The following is a 26,638-nucleotide window of genomic DNA, read 5'->3' as shown; positions in this document are numbered from 1 at the left end:
CTGGAATTTCGTATTGTTGGTTAGGAAACCAATGTCTATAAACCTTCACAAATCGGCTTTTTCCAGCCAAGGGCATACCCTTACATTTGTTACATAAATGACCAAACCCTTCATAGATTTCATCCATCACATATTGTTACTATTTACTGTAATTGTGGAATTTCTTATGGAGATATTTTTTAATTATCATGGGTAAAGCAGAAGTAAACTCAACCTGCTGAATCCACATTCATCATTGCATCAATATTTGCAAACATTGCAAGGATCACCGCAGTGTCAATTCTCCTATTCCTGTAATTTTTCTCTGTCATTTTCTTTACTTTCATTATCTGCCCCCTGGCTGCAGCCTGTGCCATTTCAGCTCCCGGTATCCTGTTCCAGCGCTGTGTGTATTTCCACCCTTTCTACAGTAGTATGGCTGTAATCTTGCTCATGCTCTGTACTTATCTTGCTGACAAGGCACAGTGTTTACTCCGCCAGCCAGAGCTCTCCGATTTAAAGTGTTACTAGACCCACGACAGTAAAATCAGTCTGTATATGCAGTAAAGCATGCTTGTTATACTCACTGTGGAACCTAAGGAGGTAATCCTCTGCATTGTGTAAAAACACTGTGATCCTGACGTCTCTGATCCTCCCCTTCTTCCAGTGTCTCCCTCTTATCTCCTGATCAGACATATAGTGCGCAGACACTCTGCGCATGCTCAGTTTGGTGTTCATTGTTAGAGAGGTTTTTTTCTTGGGAGAGTGCATGTGATCAGCACAGGGCCAATCAGCACAGTCCAAACAGAGGTCAGGGTTACTGCAGCCTCCTAGAGGAAAATGAAAACTACTCCTACAAGCTTTAACCAGTGCTTGGCTGGACACTGATAGAAGTCACAAGACTGCTCTAGCTGCTGATGAGAGTGTATTTAGCAGTTTATATTTACTACAATAATTGCACTTCCATGTTCTCTGTACTGTGGGAGACCAGATATAGTGAATGCAGGGTCTGGGGAGACCGTATATAGTGAATGCAGGGTCTGGGGAGACCGGATATAGTGGATGCAGGGTCCGGGGAGACCTGATATAGTGGATGCAGGGTCCGGGGAGACCGGATATAGTGGATGCAGGGTCTGGGGAGACCGGATATAGTGGATGCAGGGTCTGGGGAGACCGGATATAGTGGATGCAGGGTCTGGGGAGACCGGATATAGTGGATGCAGGGTCTGGGGAGACCGGATATAGTGGATGCAGGGTGTGGGGAGACCGGATATAGTGGATGCAGGGTCTGGGGAGACCGGATATAGTGGATGCAGGGTCTGGGGAGACCGGATATAGTGGATGCAGGGTCTGGGGAGACCGGATATAGTGGATGCAGGGTCTGGGGAGACCGGATATAGTGGATGCAGGGTCTGGGGAGACCGGATATAGTGGATGCAGGGTCTGGGGAGACCGGATATAGTGGATGCCGGGTCCCGGGAGACCGGATATAGTGGATTCAGGGACCGGGGAGACCGGATATAGTGGATGCAGGGTCCTGGGAGACCGGATATAGTGGATGCAGGGTCCTGGGAGACCGGATATAGTGGATGCAGGGTCCTGGGAGACCGGATATAGTGGATGCAGGGTCCTGGGAGACCGGATATAGTGGATGCAGGGTCCGGGGAGACCGGATATAGTGGATGCCGGGTCCCGGGAGACCGGATATAGTGGATGCCGGGTCCCGGGAGACCGGATATAGTGGATGCCGGGTCCCGGGAGACCGGATATAGTGGATGCCAGGTCCCGGGAGACCGGATATAGTGGATGCCAGGTCCCGGGAGACCGGATATAGTGGATGCCAGGTCCCGGGAGACCGGATATAGTGGATGCCAGGTCCCGGGAGACCGGATATAGTGGATGCCAGGTCCCGGGAGACCGGATATAGTGGATTCAGGGTCCCGGGAGACCGGATATAGTGAATGCAGGGTCCGGGGAGACCGGATATAGTGAATGCAGGGTCCGGGGAGACCGGATATAGTGAATGCAGGGTCCGGGGAGACCGGATATAGTGAATGCAGGGTCCGGGGAGACCGGATATAGTGAATGCAGGGTCCGGGGAGACCGGATATAGTGAATGCAGGGTCCGGGGAGACCGGATATAGTGAATGCAGGGTCCGGGGAGACCGGATATAGTGAATGCAGGGTCCGGGGAGACCGGATATAGTGGATGCAGGGTCCGGGGAGACCGGATATAGTGGATGCAGGGTCCGGGGAGACAGGATATAGTGGATGCAGGGTCCGGGGAGACCGGATATAGTGGATGCAGGGTCCGGGGAGACCGGATATAGTGGATGCAGGGTCCGGGGAGACCGGATATAGTGGATGCAGGGTCTGGGGAGACCGGATATAGTGGATGCAGGGTCTGGGGAGACCGGATATAGTGGATGCAGGGTCCGGGGAGACCGGATATAGTGGATGCAGGGTCCGGGGAGACCGGATATAGTGGATGCAGGGTCCGGGGAGACCGGATATAGTGGATGCAGGGTCCGGGGAGACCGGATATAGTGGATGCAGGGTCCGGGGAGACCGGATATAGTGGATGCAGGGACCGGGGAGACCGGATATAGTGGATGCAGGGTCTGGGGAGCCTGCCATGAATTGGGGCAGAAAGGTGCATGCGCAAATGACATCACTGCAGGGAACAGCGATGGACTTCTCACAAATAGTGATAAACAGTGGTGTTGTATTTCAAATGGAACACTTGCCTTGAAAGTAAAAGGGGTAATACATGTGTACACTGGACTTGTCTGCCATTTTGCAGGGCTTCCATAGCTATGGAGGTGGTGGACGAGTTCATAATATCTCAGCCTGGAGCTGTGCACCTCCTTCCTGTGGGAACACACAATGTGCACAACAACCCCAGAGGCCGGAGGACTGAAAGCCTCTACAGGCTGAAATGGGGAGGAGGTGATGTCCCAAAGGAAGTGGCCAGAAAGTCAGCCCTCTCCTCTCAGCTTATCCCTTCAGAGGTGACAAGTGAGAGCGGTGTTGAGGTATGCAATGGCATTGTTGCTGGCTGGGCTTCCTGGTATGAGTGCTGGCTGGCTGCAAGATGCATTGTCTGGGGTGTTGAAGTGTGCGTTGGGGAAATTTAGTTGGTCACATAAAAGAACGGAGTAGTGGCTCCCTATTGCTCTTATCGGTATTACTGCAGCGAGGGAACAGACACACACTGAACATGTTTTCAAAGCTGTTCTAAAATCCATTGTGGCATGGTTGAGTTTTATACCTGTTCTTACGTAGAAAGGATGCAACGTTACAAATGTTCTTGCAAGGTAAATAGAAGCAAAGTTGTAACTAAGCAATGCAGTACATGAGTACAGGTGGAACAGTTCCATGAACGAATGTAGGAATGTATGTATGTCAGATAGTAGAGAGTTAGTATAGGGTAAAATATACAAAATGGTTGTAAACTACTAGAATATGTTGAATTTGAAGGATTAAAATGTTTCCCTCAAAGAGCCAGGAAAGCTGGCAGTCGGGTGCAGTGTCTGGGGTGTTGGGATTCAGTGTCAATGGTGCTGGAAGGCAGTGAGAGGTTCAGAGGCCAGGGGGATTTAATCGTTGGGTGACAGAGAGATGTCAAAGTGCAGAGTGCCAGAAGTACTGGTTTCTTCATAGGCCCAAATGAAAAAAAAAAAAAGCTGTCTTCCTTTTAAGCCGAAGGCTAGGTTCACATTGTGTGGCTGTGCGAGCCGCGATTTGCGTGGGCACACGAGCCCATTCATATGAATGGGCTGCAATGCCCTGCGACATGCTGGAAAGATGTCCATGCACTATTTTTTAGATCGCAGCCCGCACGGGAACCCAGTTTTTCAGTATGGGTGCGATTTCCAGTGCGAGCAGCGTGCCATTAGGATTAATAGCACCCACCTGTGGATCCTGCATTTCTATGTGTGGGTGGTTGCGGCCTCCGGTATTTGTGCGGGTCCTGCAGTGGCACCATCTGCACAGATGTGATTCTAGCCTAAAGGGAGGCTTCTCTATTTGACTGAGCACTGCCTGATATAGTGTAGGCTCCCAGACTGCATCACCCACAAACCTAAGGTATATAAAGGAGTTATTTAGCATGGGGATGTGGTCATTAGGATTACATTATATGAAAGTGTATTTAGCCTTTGGACATACGTGTTAGTCATGGGCAATTTACTTCACTTTTGTGTGTTGTGTTGTCTTTAATTACATGGAACCCTAATGCTCAAGCACAGTAGGTGGCAACAGACTTACACTGCAGTACACCACAACACACATGCCTTAAAATATGATGCATTGCATAAAAAAGTGCTGGTTTGTTTTTTGGGTTTTTTTTTTTTTTGCCATGTGATGGCAACCCGTTCTTTATAATATAGCTGCCTTAATGTAACACATTAACTTGTATACTATGCATCACAGTGGAACAGCAAAGTACCTTAGATTGTACGCCCCTTGAGGGTTAGGGACTTATGTGAATGTACAATATATACGTAAAGCGCTGCGTACATTGATGGCACTATAGAAGTACCTGAAATAAATAAATAGTGTGAAGGGGGCCTTAATATTTTGATTTGCACTCCTGGCCATGTGATTTGTAGAGAAGGCGTTCCAAAAATGGTAGACATTATGTGCTTCCCATATAAATCCAAACACAAATCTCTTTAATAGAGCTAGATACTGTGCAAATGTGGCTAAGCAGTTATAATCAAAAAAAGTCAGATTCATTGATGGCAAAGCCTGTCCCTCTCCCTGCAAGAGACTAGACCAGAAAAAGAGTAGAAGAATATGAAGCCACCATCTTGGATGTGATGTCATTAGCCTTAGCAGATTCACTCAAGTAACACTCTATGGTATTCCCCTTCACTCCCCCCCGGGTGCTACATAAATGGTTAAAGGCTAAGTGCACCTTTTGAAAAAAAAAAATATTAAATGCACTTTTTTTTTGCAGATAAAAAATTGTGCCTTTATTATTTTTTCTAAGGATCCTGCTGAGTATTGCAACTGCTATCAGCAGATCATGGGTGCAATGTCAGGCTCCTGCAGACTCTCAGGATAGCTGTCTCCATACGGGCAGGCAGTTACTTAAGAGCATTTAGACCAATGAACTACCAGAGCTCTCATCAGAGACCTCACAGTTCATTGAGAACTACAAACCATCAGCCGCAATGGCTGACAGTATTCCTTGTCTATTCATTCACACAGGCCGAAAAGGACAGGGCTCTGTCTTGAAAGGGGGAGGGGCCTGTGCTAGGAAATTGACACTTTCTGGAGTGTCATTTCCCTGGCAAGTTCACAGGCACCTTGGAAATCAAAGAAAGATTATGTAATGGAAAAATTATGAAAGTAAGCATTTAGGATACTTTCCATGCTTTTACCTGCATTTTTTTAGTAGGTGACAGGGTCTCTTTAAAGTAGGTGTCCACGTGGTGTTGAAGTTAATGCAGTTTGTTACTGGTTTGTTTTAAGACAGTCTAGTTCATTCCGCTTTGTATAATCCACTGCTTTTCTTTCCCTTCAAACTTCTTGGTGGCCATAATTTATTGCTTTGAGTTCAGTGAAGAGGAGGAATGCCTTTGCTGACATGTATATCACAGTATGACATGATGAGAAGGCTGTGTTGTTTAATTACTGCTGCTGAATAATTCTAATGCTGGTAATAAGTTCTCTGACTTGTCAGGGTTACCCATAAATCAAGTATAATCTTCTAAGTAAATCCTTCCAGGGAACAGAGCCAAAAAAACATCACAAGGCAAATATCTGTTCTGGAAGAGGATGGGAATGCTCCCCAGCAAGTGGAAACACATCTGAGTTAATTTTACTAATAGTAATTTTTTTTTTTCATCCAAAAAAGCAGAGAAGGTGGCTTCTTCAGGAAAGCAAGATTCCCAACCTGTCTCCTCACCCAAGAACACCCAGGATACAGTGAAAGAGGCCCCCAGTGAGCCTGTCCCAGCCGAACTACTGGCTAAATCACAGGAGACCATTGCAATCGAAGGATGCACGGATGATGAGGGCACAGAAAGCGGGGGAGAGGGTGTTTATCGGGAGAGAGACGAGTTTGTGGTGAAGATTGAAGATATAGATATGCTCAAAGTAAGTTTTTTTTAGAATTCAGAGTCAATCATTTATTTCTCTTGTTAAGTCAATAAGGCAATCTGTATAAATTTGATAGGTGTGCCTGCACTACCTATGGTGACCACAGAATGACTGTTATAGAAGAATGATTCTCTATAGAAAAGGCATACATGTCTGGCTGCTGTAGGTTGATATTTATACATTAGGCACAGTGCAGGGGTGGACTGACAACTCATGGGGCCCCCGGGCAATAGGGGATCATGGGGCCCCTGGGTCCTTGCCCAAACTCAAAAAAGCCTATGAAAAAGGTACCAGGGGCATCTCATGGGGCCCCCTACTGACCCCAAGCCCTCGGGCAATGCCTGAGTTTCCAAATGGTCAGTCTGCCCCTGGCACAGTGTGTTTGTATCTGAGGTGCTCTTAAAGTGGAACCTTAGTCTTACAGTTAGCATTGTAAGGATTAAAAACAGTCAATGTTAACGTTAAGTAGGAAGGTATATTATATTTGTTTTAAACAATTTATTTATTTTTTTAATTTCTTCAGTTACTTCCTGGTTTCCAGGCCTAGGCAAATGCTATTATACATCCCAGGAGTCTTCAGGAGGGGAGGAGAGGTTTTCTCAGCTATGCACACTCACCTGCCTACATGCCTGACCTAAGGGCAGATAGATTCCAGGACGAAAATGCTACACGAATCATCTGCCCTTACTCAAGATCAGGGTGGATTTGATTTAAATCAAACTGTTTTAAACCACGATTTAAATCACGATTTAAATCACTAGTCAGTAAGGCTTGATTTAAATCCTAGTTTTCTACATAGACTAATTCTTGCTGGTATAACTTTAATATGCAAGTAGATGAAGATTTTTAGAATAACTTTTCATATTAGTTTTTTTATCCCCAGTTTAAAGAAGTTAGGATTAAGGTCTTTTTCTTAACTCTGTTCATGTTATAACATTTTTGCTGTGAAGAAGAGGCATGTGATCTCCGCTGAGTCAAATTCATTTTTGAGAACTGCAAAAGTAAACCAATCATCTGTGATAATATCTTGTAGGCAGAGAAACTGCCCAATAATCTTACAAAAACCTCTGGAAGAGCATGACATTGTGAATGGATTCATGGAATTTATTTACCCAAAAAATTAAACCTATACAGCCTTATTCTACATAATTAAAAAACTAATATTTATTTAATGATGGAATAACCTTTGAAAGGTAATATATTTTCCTCAAAAAGCATTTTATTTAAAAAAATCCGATTTTAAATAAAAAAAAAATCCGTTTTTTTTTTTTTTTTTTTCCCTTCAAATCATTGATTTTTATCCACCCTGCTCAAGATGGCCCTGACCAGAAATGCTAGAGCAGGGTTGTTAAACTGCGGACCTCCAGCTGTTGTGGGAACTACAAGGCCTATGATGCTTCTGCCTTTGGGAGCTTTTAACTGCAAGCCTTGCATTGCCTCATGGGACTTGTAGTAGTTCAACAGCTGGTAGGCCACAGTTTGACACCTCTGTGCTAGAGTACAAGAACTACCAGCCTTCTGCTACAGTTGCAGACAAACCTTGTAGTTCATTCACAGGACTCTGTGAATGAATGACTCTAGTGTATGTGCGGAGCCCCTCACAGCTGCACTGTTTTTAAATTGTGTCAACAGGTTCAGGGAGAAGAACTCCTACCTCCTGTCGCAATGGGGGATCAGGGGGTGCGGGACTGCTGAGCTATTAACATGTTACACCCTGAATACTGGTGTAACATGTCACTAAAGCTGAGCCTTTTAAAAAATTGGTGTTTTTGGTTTGAGGTGCTCAGGTGCTGTGTAGCTCTGCTATAATTTCACTAACTTCACCTCATGTTGCTGACATTGTGAAAATGCTACAAATCAAGAGAATAGGGACTGGCTGCGCTGTGAAGAAAATTCAGATAGCATGAACAGAAAGTCCCCATCTGGGAACTCTGCTGACATGTTTCTACTGTTAAATTGAAACTAAAGTCCACTGCCCCAAAGCGCAAGCAGGCTAGTTCTATATTTCAGAAGAGATATGCAATGTGCTCGCCGTCTTCCTTGGCAGGTAAACGAAACTGCACATGTGCAGCTCAGCTTGCATCTCCAGCACAGACCTTGTGTGTCAGAATGACTGACTGACATGTAACGTCATCCAGCACCAGCCAATGAAGACTGCCAAAGACCGGCACACAAAAGTAGGTGCCAGCAAGGGACCTGTGACCATTGAAGAAAAGGTAAGTTAAGCTCCACTTTAAGCCCATCCTTGTGGATGAAACATATCAGAGAAGGAGGGGTCCCAGGTGAGGACTCTGTACATGCCTTCATTGTCTGAATAAAGTTACCAGGTCTTATATTTTACATTTTTGAAGTTTGTGTGGCAGAGGACAAGCCCCTGCTGGCATTTATCACCCAATATTCCATGAGGGTGACCAGATTTAAGGCTTTGGGAAAAGCGTATTCTATCCTTTTGCTATTGAGAAAATGCTAGTTGATTGCTGTTTCTTGCTTGAAAACATTTTGTCATACATGCCATTACGCCCAAACCACACCACACTGAAAAATATTAGATATGGACATATTTGACCCTTTCAGTAAACCTGGACAAAAAAGTGGTCTGCTACTGCTGAGCTGCTCCTTTTTTGAATGGCCTTTTTAGGTTTGTTGGATGGATATATTCTTCGCTTTTATGTCTCCTGGGGAATCTGAGAGATCTTGAGCTCTGGTTCACACCGGATGCGGCTTTAAAGTCACTCTACTTCAGCGCAGTTTTTAAACCGCCGATCAGTGTGACTTCGTGTATGGCTTGCTGTCATTCATACACAGATGTCAATGTAAGTTGCACATGAAATCACACAAAATTAGTTTAGGAACCTGCGACTCAAGTCCCATCGATTTGAATGGTTCCGTAGTGGCAAATAGGGTGTGACTTGTCATGCAACTTTGATCTGTCAATTCACACCCAGTGTGAAAGGGGGGGGGGGCTTAAATTGGGTATCCTCCTTTATCCAATGCTATTTATTGCCGAGGTAATTGAAACCTAGGCCAAATTTAGCACTTTCAGTATATATCAGCTTGACAGTGTAAAAATCATTTAGATAGGCATATTAGTCACAGTCTAAGGACAGAAAAGACTTTAAGCTGATACACTACTTTGATAAACATCGTGCCCTGTTTTTTTTTTTTGTACAAAATGTAAAAAAATAAAATAATTCAGACCTGACGGCTTATAATAACTTTTCATGCTTTTGTTTTAAAGTGTTTTTATCACTGCAGTCAAAGTGCTTCTCTCTGTGCAAGCACAAGGAAATCTAAAGGAGGTTATAGACAAGTCAAAAACCGAACGTTCTGTTGACTGAAAAACAAAAAATGGCCCATACGATTGTGCCATCGTTTGTTTTGTTTTTCTAAACAAAATCCAGCATGTTGGATCAGGTACTTTCGAATGCTACACAAAAATCGTGTCACAGCTGGCACAGTAAAGCTGCAAAAAACGAATGACTAAGAATTTTCGTTCGTTTTTTTAACTAGTCTATGGTCTGCTTAAGATGGTCTGCATGTTTGTCAATAAACCATGTAATATACTGCATATAATTGGATGTTATTGTGGTTACATGATCAGGAATCATTCTATTTGGTTCCTGATTGATAGCATGACTAGATGAGTAAAAAAGTATAACTTAAAAATTCTGCGCTATAGTATATATATGACTCTCTAACGTAAAAGAATCAATAGAACATAAGCAGCCACCTTAATATTGCAGGTAACAATATATCAACTAGTAAAACGTAAGTGTGGCGCTTCAAATAACCAAAAAATGAGTGCAAATACATGGAATAAATGAAAAGTCCAATACACATGCGAAGGAGATATAATGTAGAAAAAGCCCCTTTAACGGGACATCAATGTTGTCATGGATGCTTGAAATCTGGTCAAGAGGATGAAGAAAATCCACCATCTCCCACACCCAAAAAATTCTGCTTCTTACCAGATGAAATTGACCCCCGATTAAAGTTGGGTCAAAAAAGTTGGGTCAAAATCCAAACTCATGCCATGGACCTGGACACTTTGACATCAAAGGATCTACTGGCCCTCCGTGGTAGATGGATAAAACACCCGTTGGATAATTCCACAAACTGGCTATGATCCGGACACTGGTAGAGCTCCAGACTTTAACTCCAATAATTGAACAGAGAAGATAAACCTGTATCTCCTCGAAAAAGGACGGCAATAGCATACAGAGACTCAGCCCCTGACTAGATAAGTGTTGGATGCTAGTTCTACCATACATCATTTATTAATGTACCTTTAACATAGGGCATTTTGGTGAGGAACATCAATATAAAGATTATAGGAGTCCAATGGTTAGGAACTACAACCAGACTTAACAGCTTTGTATAGAATGTTACTTTTTACTTTTCATTGCATTTGGGTATCCCTAATGTCCTGTTGACTTCAGGGTGTAGAACAGCAACAGAGGTGTAGGGAAAAGTGTGCTTTTTATGTCTGCACTATCCAATGAGAGAGGTTATACTGCAGCAACATTTCAAAACAAGTACTTGTTAGGCTAAATTGTGGAGCTGTATGACTTCTGTCTCCTCTTTCTGTGATTTCAGGAAGCATTGCTTACTGGCAAGGAACCTCCTGCTATTTGGAAAGTGCAAAAGGCCTTGCTTCAGAAATTTATCCCTGAAATTCGAGAAGAACAGAGGACCTTTGCTGCCACAAACAGTGTAAGTTTTATGTCTGGTACAGACAGGCAGCCTTGTAGCTCTACAGGTGTCATGTTTTGATTGTATTCAATCTTTATCTGCCCCTTTCCCTAAAGTGGAAGTCTTTTTGTAAACTTGTACCTATAGGTAAGCCTATAGGAAGGCTTAACTGTAGGTACGGTGAATATCTCCTAAACTTGCACCCTTTAGGAGATATTCACACTGCATGCAGCCAGTGACGTCACTGGTGCATGCACTCTGAAGGGACAGCATACCTGTACCGTCTCTTCAGAGCTCTGTGCCGCAGCTGAAACATCCTTGCACGGAAGTGACGTCATCGTGGCTCGGCCATTCAGATGACCAGAGCATGCAAGCTGGAAAGAAGACCAGGTGAAGATAAGCCCTGGCAGTGGTGACAGCGTGCCGCTGGAGGGCTTTGTTCTAAGGTAAGCATCTCCTAGTGTACTAATATGCAATGCATACTAGCACGTTATGTCATTGTCTTGCAGGGTTTTTCTTAAAAAGGCTGCGGTTTACTACTGCTTTAACCAAATTGTATTACCCTGATTTCTTGTTTTCTATAATCAGATTGTGCTGATTATACAGACTATAATGTCAAAGTGAATACAGATAATGCTAAGTAACTGAATTACAAATCAAACATAAACAATTAGGGCCCATTCACACCAGTCAGTTGGCGTTAGGGTGTTGTGTTGCTGTTTACATTCAATGTCAAACCAACAAACTAAGGCAGCACACCTCTGACACACAAGCATTGCAGAGCATGTTAATGCATTACCGTGTGTTGCAGTGTGCGCTGTAGGACAAGAGGTGCTTCTTTTGTTAATGTGCTGCCTCACCGCCACCATGCACTGCTAGAGCCCATCACTAATAGAGGAGCTTTCAGGTATAGGAAAACATGACAGTGCTCAGGCCTGAGCAGTCAGTCACCAGACCCGAATACTGTCAGGCCAGGTGCCTCAATGTCACTCCCATCTAAGCGTCTTCCCTGGCGCTTAGACAAAGCGGAATGCTACAGCAAGGTGGCGGTGGGGGAAAGCGAATGAGTTTGCCCTGAATGGCCAAAGTGATGGTATCTCTCTAATAGACAACTTAGCTGTGCTGAGCAGTTGAAATCTTTTTCTAGTGAACCTTTATAAACTGCCATGCTCATGTTTCTTCATTGTTTCTCAATTATGCAGTACCTTGGTTACTTTGGAGATGCCAAAACAAAATATAAGAGGGTATATGTGAAGTTCGTGGAGAATGCAAACAAAAAGGAGTATGTGAGAGTATGCTCCCGGAAACCCAAAGCAAAGGCACCACCTGCTCCAAGGTATATGTATTTTCTTTTCAGGCAATTACATATGAAGCACATGGTCACTACTTTCTGGTTTAGAACGGTCTTCTTCTTCTTTTTTTTTTTTTATATTAAACATGTAAATTTGTATCTTAATGTAATGTGTATTTTAAATTAACTCTGGAGACACCATAAAGCCTCTTGCACACTGTACCTTGAATAAGCTCAGGACAGCGTGTTTTTTTTTTTTTTTTTTTTTTTTCCCCCGATCTAAAATGCAGTCCATTGTTTACAGTGTGCCTGTACACACGGGCGCATAACCAAGCGCTACGTATTCTTGAAAAAAAATCGAAAAAATTTGCATTCCTGGTCAGTATCTTGTGCTAGCAAATGTGCACAAATACAGCCCCTGAAATTTCATCTAGAAATACTGATGCTCAAACATCAGTACCGTATGCAAGGGGGAGGGGGAGTAAGCTGTAGGCTCAGCACAGATATTTGAGTATACAAGGGAGGTTGCACAAGAACATTCTGAACAGTCTTGCAAATGACAGGAGGTGTAATAAATTATAGCTTAATAAGTTGAGTGGGCTTCACTTAATTTTAAATGTAGTGTTGCTTCCAATGCATTAGCAGGATACTGATTTGATTTACTTTTATTTCCAATGCTGGGAGTAGTATTTTATTTAAGGCTGCAAATTATACAAATTCTGGCATTCAGATATAGAGGGCGACACAAAATGTCATGAATTGCGCTGATTTAAATAGTTTTCTATTAATAAGGTAATTATGTATTTTAAGAAACAGAGTACTCACTTGGGAAGTCTGGCCTAGATATCTATAGTGTTAATTTTTATCTAAATATAAGACTAGCAAATAATTTAAAGCTGAACCCCAGGCAAATTCATAAATACATAGATGAAATAGCTGTTTTATGTACCCCAAAAAATCTGATTTCTGTCATTGCTGCCCTGGGATTGCACAGCCCCCTACCATTCAGGTGGATGACACCACTTTTCTCTTGTTACTTTTGGTAATTGTAGCAAGGAACACAGTCTTCTCTGCACCGTCTGTCAATGAAAGAGCAGTAGCAGACTGATGAGCTCATCCCGCTTCTCACTCTGCTGCTATCAGCCTTTTCCTTCATAGTACATTTGCACGTAACACACCTGATTAACTTCCAACCCTGCCCATCCTTGGGTACTTACACTGCATTAAGAAAAAGTACATGGAATGGTAAGTTAATGAATATCAAGCTGCATTGGTGTCTTTTTTTTTTTTTTTTTTTCCTGCCCGAGCTCAGCTTTTAAACATTCAGTGATCATTGAGAATCGACTGCGGTAAAGGTATCAGACTATTTCATTTATATAGTGGTGACATATTTTCCAGTGTGCCTTGCTAGAATACCAGTTTGTGGCCTAGAGGAAGTTGGCTCTGAATATAGGTAGACCTTCTAAATAATGTACATATGGTAACTTTCCTTTGTAATTTTTCTGCAGTCGAACGTCTCACAATAAGGTCAGTGCAGCCAACAAAGCGGCAGCAGAAACTCCTCCACCGAAAACCACACCTCCAAAAGTCGTGTCTGCAAAACCAAAAGCCAAACAGCCAAAGACAAAGGCTGAACCTCCACCAAAGAAGAGGAAGCAGTGGAAAGAGGAGTTCTCTTCTTCACAGTCTGATTCTTCTCCAGACATGCAGAGTGATGAAGAAGGTAAGGTAATGAAAGAAGGGGCTAGACACTAAGGTACTTTTTCCGTAAATATATTCTATTCTGAATCCGTGAGCGGTTGTGAGTGCTTGAATCGCTAAACTTGTTTCCTAGCGCTGACTTTCATTCACTTTGTGTTCCAGAGTTTGAACCTCCACCACCTCCAATCATAACTCGATTTTTGAACACAAGAGCAATGAAGGAAACATTTAAGGGATACATTGAGCTGCTTGTTGGTGTTGCTCTAGAAGCAGACACAATCCAGAATCTGGAAAAAGTCAATGGTATGACATGCGTTCTATTTATGTTTGTATCGAGGTTTTGAGAGATAAATCTAATAGTGTCATTTTTCTAGACTGAATTTGGGAAGTGAAGAATTGGGTAGGTTTGGTGTTAGTTGGGAACACACTTGAATGGATAATCATTTGAATCTTCACCATAACAAGGGTATAAATGCACATATCTCTTGGTCAAGGATATGTTTGTTCTTTCCCTGTGACAAATCTTTTTTTTCTTTTTTCTTTTTTTTTTTTTAAGATTAATTTATGGTCATTGTGAATAAATTCCACAATGAAATTACAAACAATGAGAGGAACTCCAACACAAATAAAATCACATCCAGTTACACACACATTTCAATAACAAAATTCACAAAAATAGTACAAGCGTCCCTTAAAGTAGCAGGGAAAAGTTCCATTTATTTCCTAACCTAAAATTAATCCCCATTAAAATGAATTCCCATTTACTGCCTTTATTCCCCGTGGAAAGAAGCTCCATTGTAAGCCCGTCCCAAAGGCTGCCTGGTTTCCTGAAGGAGCTCATTGCTCCTAAGGCTCTTTCTTCAGTCTGCTTCAGCTGTCATGGCTACTGTCTTGCTTATTTGAACTACAGAACACCTCTTCCTCTACTCATCTTCATAACATGGAGGGTTGGCATGCAGTAATTGACACAGGTAAACTAGGCAAGTTTGCAGGCTCAGTTACAGCTCCTTGGATTTTTGGCAGGATCTAGTATTTTTATGCTCCTGTTAAACTTGTGTTGGATCCTGTTTTTGGTTTCTCTAAAAGTCTGTCATCGCATAAAGCTGATTAATGTGCTGCATGCCGAGCTTGATGGGATTTGTACTTCCAACATCTGAATTTAGAATTGTAGATTTGTCCATCTTAACTGTATTGCCTCAATGTAGTTGAATTTCACATCTGGAAGTGTAATTCTGCATTGCTGTTCTGTTTTTGCTTTCAGACGAAGTGCTTCTTCCGCACATGAGAAAGATAGAAGGCATGCTAACCGAACACAGGAGAAGAGTTCTTGCAAAGCTGCAGCTGGATCAGCCAATGAAGGTACGGGTAATGCTTGCATTCATGTAGAGTTGTGTTCAAAATAAAGCTCACAATCCTTATAGTAGCCTTTATTTCCATACATGCAAATGCATTGGGAACACTGCACAGTCTATTACAAATCAAAACACAAAGAAATATGTTCCAAATTTATTACTTTACAGAAAGTGATGAAAAAGGAATATTAGGCTGTTCCAAAAATAGTAGTGTCTGCATGTTTCTTAAACGCAAACATTTACTGTATAAACTGAAAAATGCTTGAGGATTTAGCTTTCCTGTGAATCACTGAACTAATATTTAGTTGTATAACCGCCGTTTGAGAACTGCTTCACCTCTGTGTTGCATGGAGTCGACCAACTTCTGTCACCTGTGAAGGGGCACTGCAGCCCAGGACGATTGCACCAAATTCCACAATACCTCTGCATTTCTTGGGTTTTCCTCAGAAAATGCTTTTTTTATGTCACCCTACACATTTTCTATTGGATCAAGGTCCAGGGATTTGGCTTGCCACTCCTTAACGTTATTCTTGCTCTGGAACCACCGCTTACTGGTTTGTTTGGGGTCGTTGTCTTGTTGAAACACCCATTTCAAGGGTATTTCCTCTTCAGCATAAGGCAGCATGACCTCTTCAAGTATTTTGTTGTTTTCAAACTGATTCATGATCCCTGGTATGCGATAAATAGGCCCAACACCATAGTATAGGAAACATCCCCATATCGTGATGCTTGCATCATGATGTCTTCACAGTGTACTGTGGCTTGAATTCAGTGTTTGGGGGTCGTCTGACAAACTGTCTGCGGCCCCTAGACCCAAAAAGAACAGTCTTGCTTTCATCAGTCCACAAAACCTTGCGCCATTTCTCTGTAGGCCAGTCAATGTGTTCTTGCAACCTTGCAATTGTAACCTCTTCAGCACATGTCGTTTTTCAACAATGGGACTTTGCGGGGGCTGCTTGCCAATAGCTTGACTTCACATAGGCGTCTTCTAATTGTAACAGTACTCACAGGTAACTTTAGACCTTCTTTGATCTTCCTGAGTCTCTGCCATTTGGGCTATTCTTTGATCCATTTGAATGGTAGTTTTCCATTTTCTTCCTCGTCTTTCTAGTTTTGGTTGCCATTTTCAAGCATTTGAGATCATTTTAGCTGAGCAGGCCATCGGGTTCTGCACTTCTTTATACGTTTTCCCCTTCCCAATAAAACTTTTAATCAAAGTACGTTGTTCTTCTGAACAATGTCTGGAACAACCCATTTTTCTCAGATTTTCAGAGAGAAATTCACTATACCCAGCATTACATTTTCTGCCTTGATTCCTCAGTAAGGGCCATCTGTTTGACACCAGTTTTTTCACAGACTTAATGACCTCACTAATAGAACTCCACACTGCTATTATTTTGAACATGCCCCTTTCAATTAGTGATTCAATTACACAGCATTGCCAGCATGCATGTTATGACTGTTGGGTCTGTTGGTTTTCTATTACTCTACTACACTTGCTAGTAAATGATTTGCTATGTAGAAATATGATTTATACCAGAACAGTGATTTATCTGGTTAGTGATGTTGGACTGCTATTATTTTAAACACAACTGTATATCATACAATAGTGTAGAATAGCATAAGCCCTATTGATTCTGTACAGCAGCCATTCTTAGCCATGTTTCCATGGAACCCTACAGTTCTTTCAGAGGTTGCTAAGGGTTAGATGAGCTGTGCCTGATTGACCTTTCATCTGACGGTGCCTGCATAATCCAGGTTCTTACACCACTTTGGTAGAACCAATGGCATAGCATTAGATGTTTGTAAGGGGCATTCTTCTCCATTGCCACAAATGCAAGTAGCCTTCCCACTGACCCCCGATGAATTGATTTTAGCAGGGGTTTCCAGAGTCAAGAAAATTATTTAAAGGGTTCTGCTGAGGTAAAAGGGTTGAGAGTGTGTGCTGTACAGAAGGACCAGCTTGTATGCCAATTCATTTTAATACATACCAATGAAATATATGCTGTTTTGGCTTGGGAATCTGCTGTATACAATCTAATTCCTATCTTTGGAGCTGCAAACTGAAACCAGTTGTAGTGCAGCAGGTGCTCCTGTTTCTTTTTCCCTATGTGCAGCTCCAAGGACAGAAGCAGCATGCATGTCTAAAGAGAAACTGGAAGTGTCCTTATTATATATCCTAATCTGCAAGGGCTGGCCATCAGCAGGGCTGCTGCTCTCAACTATCGGGACATCCCATGATAGTTGTCAGTTAACTGATGAACAAAAAATGCGAGAAATTGTATCTTTAACTGGTGAACTCTCACTCCTAATATATCTCCAATCTCAATGATGACACACAGATAAGAGCAACATTTGTGGTTCTTTGATATAAAACAGGACCGTTATTTCTACTCTTGCGTATACTTAAATTTACTTCAACTAAAGGGTCCCTGTCACTTAAATATTCCCTGTTGGATGTCAGTGGGCTATGTCTTGAGTCATTATCTGTTTTGATGTCTTGTTGCTGCAATTAGCTACTGACCAGTGACAAAAACATCTGCCCACTTTTTTTCTCTAACAGTATCCCCAAATTGAGTCTGTTCATCTTGAGTTTATGCAGAATTCCAGCCCTGATGAAAGGGGGAAGTGTTGGAGCGAATAAGGGGGAGAGAACAATGTTCTTGGACAACTTGCCAGCCAGCTTGCTAACAACCGAATTAACCTGTCTAACAGTATGCGTTTATAACAGGGGTTTAGTTAGCACACATTTGCAAATACATACGTAAGCCACAGAGCCACGACACAGCACCCTGATAATCTGTGGTCCTAACTCTACAATTTGTGAGTCCCCATAGTAGAGGCACATGCATTTAATGGATAGATCAAGGGCAGGTGAACCTGAGGGAGCCACCCCTCTTAAAGGCAAAGGAGTGCACTGGACCCCAGCATGTAGCACAATGGCAACCAGGGTCCTAGTGCACCCACGTACCAAAAACTCAAACATGCAATAAAAGTGGCCACCCGCCCAAGTCTATAACTGGCTTATGAAGCAAGGACACATAAACAGGCATCACGTAGTGAATAAGGAGGAGAGAACAATGTTCTTGGTTTAGTTAGCCACAGAGCCACGTATGTATTTGCAAATGTGTGCTAACTAAACCCCTGTTATAAACGCATACTGTTAGACAGGTTAATTCGGTTGTTAGCAAGCTGGCTGGCAAGTTGTCCAAGAACATTGTTCTCTCCCCCGTATTCACTATGTGATGCCTGTTTGTGTCCTTGCTTCATAAGCCAGTTATAGACTTGGGCGGGTGGCCACTTTTATTGGAAGCGTTGGAGCCCCTGAAATTGTGTTTTAACATCACTTCAGTATGAAATAAGCTCCTTTGAACGACTTTGGTCTGGCTATCTCTTTGGACATTGTGTTTATAATCTGTTTTAAAACCGAATCTGTACTATACGCCGGCCGCTTTGGGTGCATTGGTGGCCACCAGGGCATATCCTTGATACGCCTTGAATTTGTTGGCTTGTTTTTGTATATAGTGCTTTTTCAAGTTGTCTTTGAAAACTGCCACAAATTCCCTACAAATTAAGCAGAGTACCTTAGCATTTGCTTCGATATAAAACTAGTTGCCTGTCCAATTTTCCTTTTCTTTTTTGAGTTCTGTTTTCTTTTCACCTCAAAGATGACATTAGTAAACCATAGATCAGGTAGCCAATCACCCAGACCTGAAAAAACAGAAAACCATAATATTCAGGGACTCCACCGCCAAGAAACATGGGGGCACGGAAAATAGCTCCACAGAGGGAAAAAAAATCACCTCTAAACATGAGTGGTAACGGGGTAGAGTAGCATTTCCTCCACAGCCTGTAAGCAAAAGGTTAAATAGATATAGCACACATTATTGGAATGATGCAAGTCAGGTAATAGTAAGGACCTCCTTTAGCATGGGAGACTCTATTAGGAGTACAGAGGGAATGTCCTGGATATCAACTATAGTGGGATGAAATTCGAAACATTGAGTAGATAAGCTTAACATCACGTTGCTTCGTGTCTTCTTGCCGCGGAGATGGTGCGTTCCAGATAGGGGATATCCGGGGAGTAGAGGGAGGTCGTTAAGGCATTTCAGCTTCTGCCAGGCCCAGCTTCACCAGAATCTCCTGGCCTTCTGAAAGAGTAGTGACCATATATGAGCTCCCTTTATGAGGAACTATCAGCTTAAAGGGGAAACCCCATTTATATCATATGCGAGCAGAGGAGAGGATTGCAATGATCTCCTTCATCTTGCGCCTCTTCTCCAAAGTGGTCTGGGAAATATCTGGAAATATTTGCAGTGGTGAACCATCCAAGAAAATCACTGGGGTGTTACAGGCAACCTTAAGAAGGTCTTCTTTAACCAGAAAATCTTTCATGCACAGGACAATGTCACAAGTGGGTTAGTCCCGCCGGTGGTTTGGGGCATAACGCTCTATGTATGTGATCACAAGCAAAGGCTTTAGCTTCTGTATCAGGGAGAAGTGACTTGAATAACTTTAGCAAGGCCTGCGTAAGATCCGTAACTGTCTCGGGTACACCACGGATACGCAGGTTATTCCTGCAGTTATGGTTTTCCAAATCTTCCACTTGCGCCTGCAACTGATTAAAGGCAGTGTACAGAAGTTCGTAGTCTCTGGAAAGCTCGCCATAGGCCAAACTAAGTTCCATCATGCTTTGTTTCTAAATGGTCAGTTCTAGCCCCAAGTGCTGCTATTTCCTGGGAAAGGACATTAGTGCTCTTACGAAACTCAGATTGAAACTTTGCAGCCAATTTAGTGTACATAGAGTCCATGCTGTTCTCTAAATTCCCCTTTTGTAAGCTGTTGTTTGTACTCACGGTCCTGTGCAAGTGTTATGGCTGCTGAATCGTGTGAGAGATGCAGAGGGGACTGACTTCCGGCGCCATTTTGTGCCATGCTGCCCCACTCCTGAGTCTGCAACAAGTAGTTGGTAAGGGACTTTTGAGCAGTCCCCTTACTCTTTTTCTTGGTTGACGGCATACACCGATTGTTCCTGAGGGTGTTCGGCAGAAAAGCAAGTGGATTTCATGTAAATCTGGCCTCGGGACAGGCTGAACTGGAGGTAGGAGCGGAACTCCTACTACATGCAGCTGGTCTTGTTGAAGCCGCCCATTTGCCCTGAGTTCTGTTTTCTTTTGCAGTGTTGAAGCCATGCTGGAATTTAAAAAAAATAATAGCTTAGAGGATTGGATTTAAATATGTATGTGCTTTGTGCGAAGGTAGAGAGGGGAGGTTGTGAGTGGGGGCCTTTTTTTGTGGGGGGGGCGCAGGCGCAGTCCACCCATACACCCCCCTAGATGCAGCGAATCGGCATTTCTTTGCCTGAAGCTAGACAGGAGTCCCTGCATTCATTGCTGCCAGTGCTATTACAAAAAATGTCATCCCTCCAGTTGTGCCTGTTCTCAGTGCCGGCCTCCATGTCTGCTATGCTTGGGAATTTGTGAAACCTACTACAATTTATAGTGTGGTGTGAATTAACACATGATTTTTTTTTCTCTTATTCTCTTTATAGAATGCCCTTGAAAACTACCCAGATATAACTACAATTAATCGTGAAGTAAAAGGAAAATCAGGAGGGGTACCTGTGTGTAAAATAAAAGTGTATGGCAAGTGGTATAATAAGAAGACTATGCGGCCAATTAAAACTTCAAAGCAGTCACAGGTAAGTTTTGTGTATGTGGGTTTGCTTTGGCTTTCAGTTGCAACTGTGGTCATGCCTGGTCATCTGAAAGACTCCTGAGGATCCTATGTAAAAATATGGAGTTTTTTTAGGCATTTATCCTACAGTCAGAGGATCTGCGGTGCAAGTCCCATGAATTTTTTTTTTTTTTTTGTAAATTTAGGCTGGTTTGCTTCTATACCTACCATGTACTTATGCTCTCCTGAAGGAAACATGTACAGAGTTGCTACATCTTTAGTAAAGATGTGTGCAATATATTCTGTTGGAAGATGTCATTAGTATGTGGTAAAAGACATTTTCTATGACAAAGATCACCCTTTTATAATGGATTCATATTTTTGTGGTATGAATTTTACTGAAAACAAATGCTTGTATAAGAATGGAATTTGTCTACATTTAAAGTCCCAATTATTTTTAAATCTATATTTGTCTGTTGATGTAGTTGGTCATTGGTAGTGGAGGGGTGATGTGTCACTTTTATAATGCAAAACTACTAAACAATACAACTTTGAAACTTCAGTTTATTACTTTTTGTATTCTTTTAACAACTCCTGTACTGAATTTTCTAAAAATGCTAGTTCCCTGGCTTTCATGCCAATGTAGAGTCTTGTGACTTACTTTCTTTCACAAGCATTGAGATCAGAAGCACTCACTACCTACATATATTCTTTAATGTGAATGACTGAGGAAGTACCCAAGCCAGAAAAAGCCAGACCTCTATCATTTGTGGCCCATGTATTTTTTAAGAAGGCACTTTGGTGCAGTATTGTAATGCAGGGCTTTTTGGTACCTTTTGACCCCCTCAGTGTAACTTACACTATATGGCCGAATGTTTGTTGACATTTGACCATTTTGCCAATATGAGCTTGCTGGACATCCCATTCAAAAACCATTGGCAGTAATATTTTATAAACCTAGATTTTACTTTGGTTGTTTTTTCTCTCCATCTCCTACACTGTCAAAGTAATGTTTCGTTGCAGCTAACCTTGCACTATAAATTACTGGTTGACACTTATAAATCTCTCAAATGTCAGCAGAAATCATGGGCGCTTTTCTTTTTGTTACGTATAGTTTCTGCCTTTTAAGTATCAGCTTTTAGGCTTGGTGACTGTTCTATCATTGCATGTTTTTGTCTTTGTTTTATACCAGGAGTTCACCATCGAGCCAGAGAAATCTCAGCTGTATTCACTTTATCATGCACTCCACCATTACAAGTACCACATATATCTTATATGCAAAGATGAGGTAAGTACTTTTGAATTTTCTTTTCAATTGTAGATGCAAAACATTTATATAAATAAAGCACGTGTCTTATGGCTAGGTTTACATCTGAGCAGGTGATTGCCGCTGCAGGACCACACCTGTTCTTGCGGCCGCAACCACCCGCATAGAAACGCAGGAGATGCATGCGGGTGCTGTTAATCCTAATGGCATGCCACACGTACTGAAAATCATTTCCACACTGGGAGCTGCACTACACTCTGTGATTTCTAAAATGCTGCAGGAACTTTTCCTTTGCATTGAACCAGTTGCCTACTGGGCACTTTCACACCATCCCTGCCCTGGCCAATTTTCAGCTTTCAACGCTGTTGCACTTTGAATGACTATTGTGCGGCCATGCAACACTGTAAACAAACTTTATATTTATTTTTTTATATTAGACAGAACTTTCTTTTGGTGGTGTTTAATCACCACTGGGTTTTTATTTTTTGCTAAACAAACAAATAAAAAAAGACCAAAAATTTGGGAGTTTTCTTAGTTTCTGTTATAAAATGTTGTAAATAAGTGATTTTTTTCCTCACTGATGTGCGCTGATGAGGCGGCATTGATGGCCACTGACGGGTGGCACTGATAATCAGGGCACTATTGATCAGTGCAGATGTCCCCTCTAAGGATTGTCTCTTATCGACTTTCCTCTCCTCACTCGTCAGCGTGAGGAGAGGACTGCCGATAACCGGCATTTTCTGTTTACATGTGACCAGCTGTGATTGGACCCAGCTGATCACATAGTAAAGAGACTACGGTATTGGCTCTTTACCATAAGAGGTGATCCGCTGTGTCAGCGCACCACCGATCACCGCGCTCCCCCAGGGACATGCATGTGTGGCTAGAGTGGGAGGATGTCATGTGATGTCCTCTCAGAACAAGAGAGCTCCCACCTGTCTGTAATTTCCCAATACAGTGAGAGGCGGTTTAGGAGGCACAGCAGCCTATTCAAATGAATGGGCTGCCATGCCTCCACAAACCGCAGCTCTTAGAGCCACTTAGATGTAAGCCTAGGGTAATATACCCATAGAATTTAGTAAACCTCTGAAAAAGGAAAAAACACTTTGTAGTAGAAATATATGGTAAAGTAAATCTGGTAGGTGTCTGTAATTAAATGGGGTGGTCCTGTATATAGTTTGTCAGTTGGGCTGACTCAAAGAAGCACTTACGTTACACAGATATGGCATGTGATAAAATAAATGTTCATATGGTTGGCCATGACTTCCGGAACATCTAATGGTCAAATGGTCTCACTGTTTGTCGCTCTTAGGGAATGTGTCTATGGGCTTTGGGTTTGTGTCAGTGCTTCAGTTTGACATTGATTTGAGACAATTCTGAGATCTTTTAGAATTTGACTGGTGGACTTGTCCTGTGGATGACCACCTACTGACCTGCATGAGAATTCAAAACCTGTCTGAACAAAAGCCCATCGTTGCTGGCACGTATGCCGGGTACACAGAAGAAGTTTTTTTTTTGTTTGTTTTTTTTTCTTTCAACGCAGCAGGCAGAATGAGAAGAAAAAAACAGAGATCACCGTGCTAACACAAGCAATGTTAGCGTGGCACTCTCTCTCTCGCTGTGCTATTGTATTCTGACTGAGGTACCCCCAACCTCCTGCCAGAACACACTGATCACACTTGCTGCCATTGGTTGCAAGCACTGGTCAGATGCTGGTTTTCATATACTGTATATAACAAACCTTTCGGGTTTAATGGAGGGTATTGTAGTATCCTACATTCACTTTGTTAGACGAGACTAGCATGAGAACAAAATGAAAAATTTATTTCATCTAACATGACTTGATCGGGAGAAATCATTATTTCTGATTTTTGTGTTCAAAAGTGCATGCCTGAAGTAATCCTTTACACGATTTATAAAATTCTGAAATATTACTCAGTGTTGTAAGATAGTTATAGGATTTGAATCGCAGATTCCAGACCATACAAATACTAAGAAATGACAAGGAGGGAAAAGAGAGCCTGAGAAAGGTTACAGTCTTAAGAACAGGGTAGTGAATTGTGAGGACCCCAAATGAGTACGTAACTTATTCCAGGCGGAGGACTTGCACAGTGGTGAGGAGACAAAATATTGACAATCATGAAGCTAGTACCATTAGAAATAAACTGGCTTAAGCTGGCCATACATTATACAATTTTCTCATTAAATTTCTTTTAGATTTAAATATGTAGTGCAAGGGCCTTCCTGATTGCATGCAAATTGGAAGTGTTTAGGTTTGATCTCATATTCTATGGCTTTGGTAAATTGAAAGGAAAATTGTATAATGTACGGCCAGCCTAGTCCCACATTTCTACTTGCCAGGTTAGAAATAACTGCTATACACTGTATTGTTTTGTGTTTCCTTGTATGACTGATTTTGCAAGTTGAGGCTTGAACTCGAGAGGGCACTATTGCATTTAAGTCCTAGCACTCTAGGACTTACTATATGAATTGAGCATACCAGCAGAATAAAAAAAAAGTAATTTTAAAAGAAGATTTATTTTACAAAAGAAAAACTGCTCATGTCTTTAACAATTAGGAACAGATGGATATATTAAAATGTAATATTTCCTCAGCAGTTATCTGCAGTTTCCTGTGTTATATAATGTAAATCCACTCCCCTGCCCTCTTATAAACAAAAAGAAAAAAAGGTTTGCCCGTAGTATTAGGTATGATATGTGATTTTGAATATCTGACTATTTTTTTCTAACCTCCCCAGGTTACCTCTGTTCAGAAATCAAACCGGGACCTACAACAAGTGGAACTTGTTAACCACTGTCTGAAAAAAATGAAGTGGGTGGAGGAACTCTTTGAAAAATTTGGTGAACTCTTGACACGGGTGCAACAGACATGTTCTTAAAGCCCGATCCTTTCTTTCCTTTTTTTGTTTTTTTTGTTTTTTTCCCCCTTCCTAAGGCTGTCCTGCCCTCCTTTCCAGTGTATACCATGCAACAGCACTAACATACTGCAAGAGGAGACAAAGGACTTGGAAGTCACATATACATTGCTGTAGACTGTCAGTGAATGCGCAGCATTGTCTCCCAAATCCAGGGATATTTCGCTGGCTAACTAAAAACCCAGAGATGCCTGGGTGACAGAAATGGCACGTTTTTATTTTTTTGTAAACTATTGGGTAATGCTTTTTTTTTTTTTTCCATGGCAAAAAAAAAAAATGATAAACAGCATGCACTAAATTATAGAATGACTTTATTCCTATAGCGTTAACACTTAAACTGCTTTACTACAATTTTTTGTTCCTCCTGTCTCTGTAAAAACTCACTTCTCTCCCTCATCCAACTTTTTTCACATCCGCTTAAAACAAAATGGTTTAAGATGGAGGTACAAGAACAATATCTGCTTTTTTATTTTATTTACAGCCCACCACACACATAGGATATTGTACATTTTGTAAAACAGAGTTTTGCGATACATCACGTTAAAAAAAAAAAATAAAATAAAAATAGCCACCGTGATTAAAACGTAGAAGAAGAAAAATCATTATGCTTTACGGACTCCTTTTATGAGTTGTCTTTTTGTTCAGGAGACTGAACGCGGAGTTGGTGCAATCCTTTGACTGCTTTTTGTGTCAAATTATATTATAATGGATGAAAAAAAAAAATGACGTTGACTATTTTCCCTGTTTTGAAGAAAACTATTTTCCTTTATACTGTGTTTTTTCTTTAAAGAAAATCAATTGTACATTTTATCTCACGAATAGTTGTATTTTTCACAGAGAAAATATTGTGGTTAAAATTCTGTTTCCTGGATCTTTGTAATAATACACCTCCCTTTTTGTTTTGTTTTTCCTTTTTATCTTTTTTTTTTTTTTTTCCTCCAATCTTCATTTTTCCATGTTGATTTCACATTGTATGCAATATATCTTAAAGCAATGCTTTCCCCCGCCCTCTCTCTTCCCACCTAGATGTTAGCTACAGTGTTAACCGGCAAAATGTATAGCAGGTTACTATAGTTTTTACAATGTAGACAATGCAACCATTTTTTTCTGATCCTTGGAAATAAATTACTTACTTAACATGGAATGGGTTAATGGAGCATTGTTCAGAGAGAGAAAAAAATGGGTTTTGGTGCCCAGCTAGTGGGTTGTGATCCACATGTGGTGCTCAATGTTTGGTATCTTCTCCACATCAGATGAGAGCTAGTTAGTAATGGGCATGTGTAAGAATAAGAATCTCTCCATATTTAGGGCTCGTTCGCAGAAAAGCAATCTGTGGTTAGTGGATTTTCAGAGGGTGGTAAAGCAGTGGCTGGCTACCAGGCATTCAGAAGGTGATAATAACAAATTAACAAAAGATTGTTGAGCTGTGTAACAAATTGCTTCCACTGAGATAAATAATTAGTGAGTATATAAACAAATATATATGCAACCGCTATTTTATGCGTTGACTGTTTTTAGCTAATTGTTTTCAACAAAATGTTTTTGAATGAATTGACAAAAAAAGTCTATAAATAAATCCAAAGTAAATTCTGTGAAACATAGGGGTTTATTTACTAAAGCTGGAGAGTCCAAAA

General features: G+C 41.7%; 1 protein-coding gene across 2 annotated transcripts in view; it reads left to right on the top strand.

Moving 5' to 3' along the window:
• Window positions 1-26,148, top strand: part of QSER1 (glutamine and serine rich 1) — a 136,950-nt gene extending 110,802 nt beyond the window's left edge. The window contains exons 5-13 of one of the 2 annotated variants that reach the window (XM_089675885.1): window positions 5,849-6,087; window positions 10,687-10,803; window positions 11,985-12,118; window positions 13,582-13,796; window positions 13,937-14,077; window positions 15,036-15,133; window positions 20,678-20,827; window positions 21,995-22,090; window positions 24,828-26,148. In XM_089675885.1, coding sequence (XP_089532011.1) covers window positions 5,849-6,087; window positions 10,687-10,803; window positions 11,985-12,118; window positions 13,582-13,796; window positions 13,937-14,077; window positions 15,036-15,133; window positions 20,678-20,827; window positions 21,995-22,090; window positions 24,828-24,968 — 1,331 coding nt within the window. In that variant the 3' untranslated portion in view covers window positions 24,969-26,148. Of the gene's footprint in view, window positions 1-5,845; window positions 6,088-10,686; window positions 10,804-11,984; window positions 12,119-13,581; window positions 13,797-13,936; window positions 14,078-15,035; window positions 15,134-20,677; window positions 20,828-21,994; window positions 22,091-24,827 lie in introns of both variants that reach the window. The other variant, XM_089675884.1, reaches the window with a different exon arrangement.
• The last annotated feature ends 490 nt before the right edge of the window (window positions 26,149-26,638 follow it).

Source organism: Staurois parvus, unplaced genomic scaffold (assembly GCF_062004578.1).
Source record: "Staurois parvus isolate SC_StPar_1 unplaced genomic scaffold, SC_StPar_1.0 ptg000159l, whole genome shotgun sequence".
NCBI lineage: Eukaryota > Metazoa > Chordata > Amphibia > Anura > Ranidae > Staurois > Staurois parvus.
The sequence above is the reverse complement of the archived record's forward strand: the minus strand, read 5'-3'. Positions and strand labels throughout refer to the sequence as shown.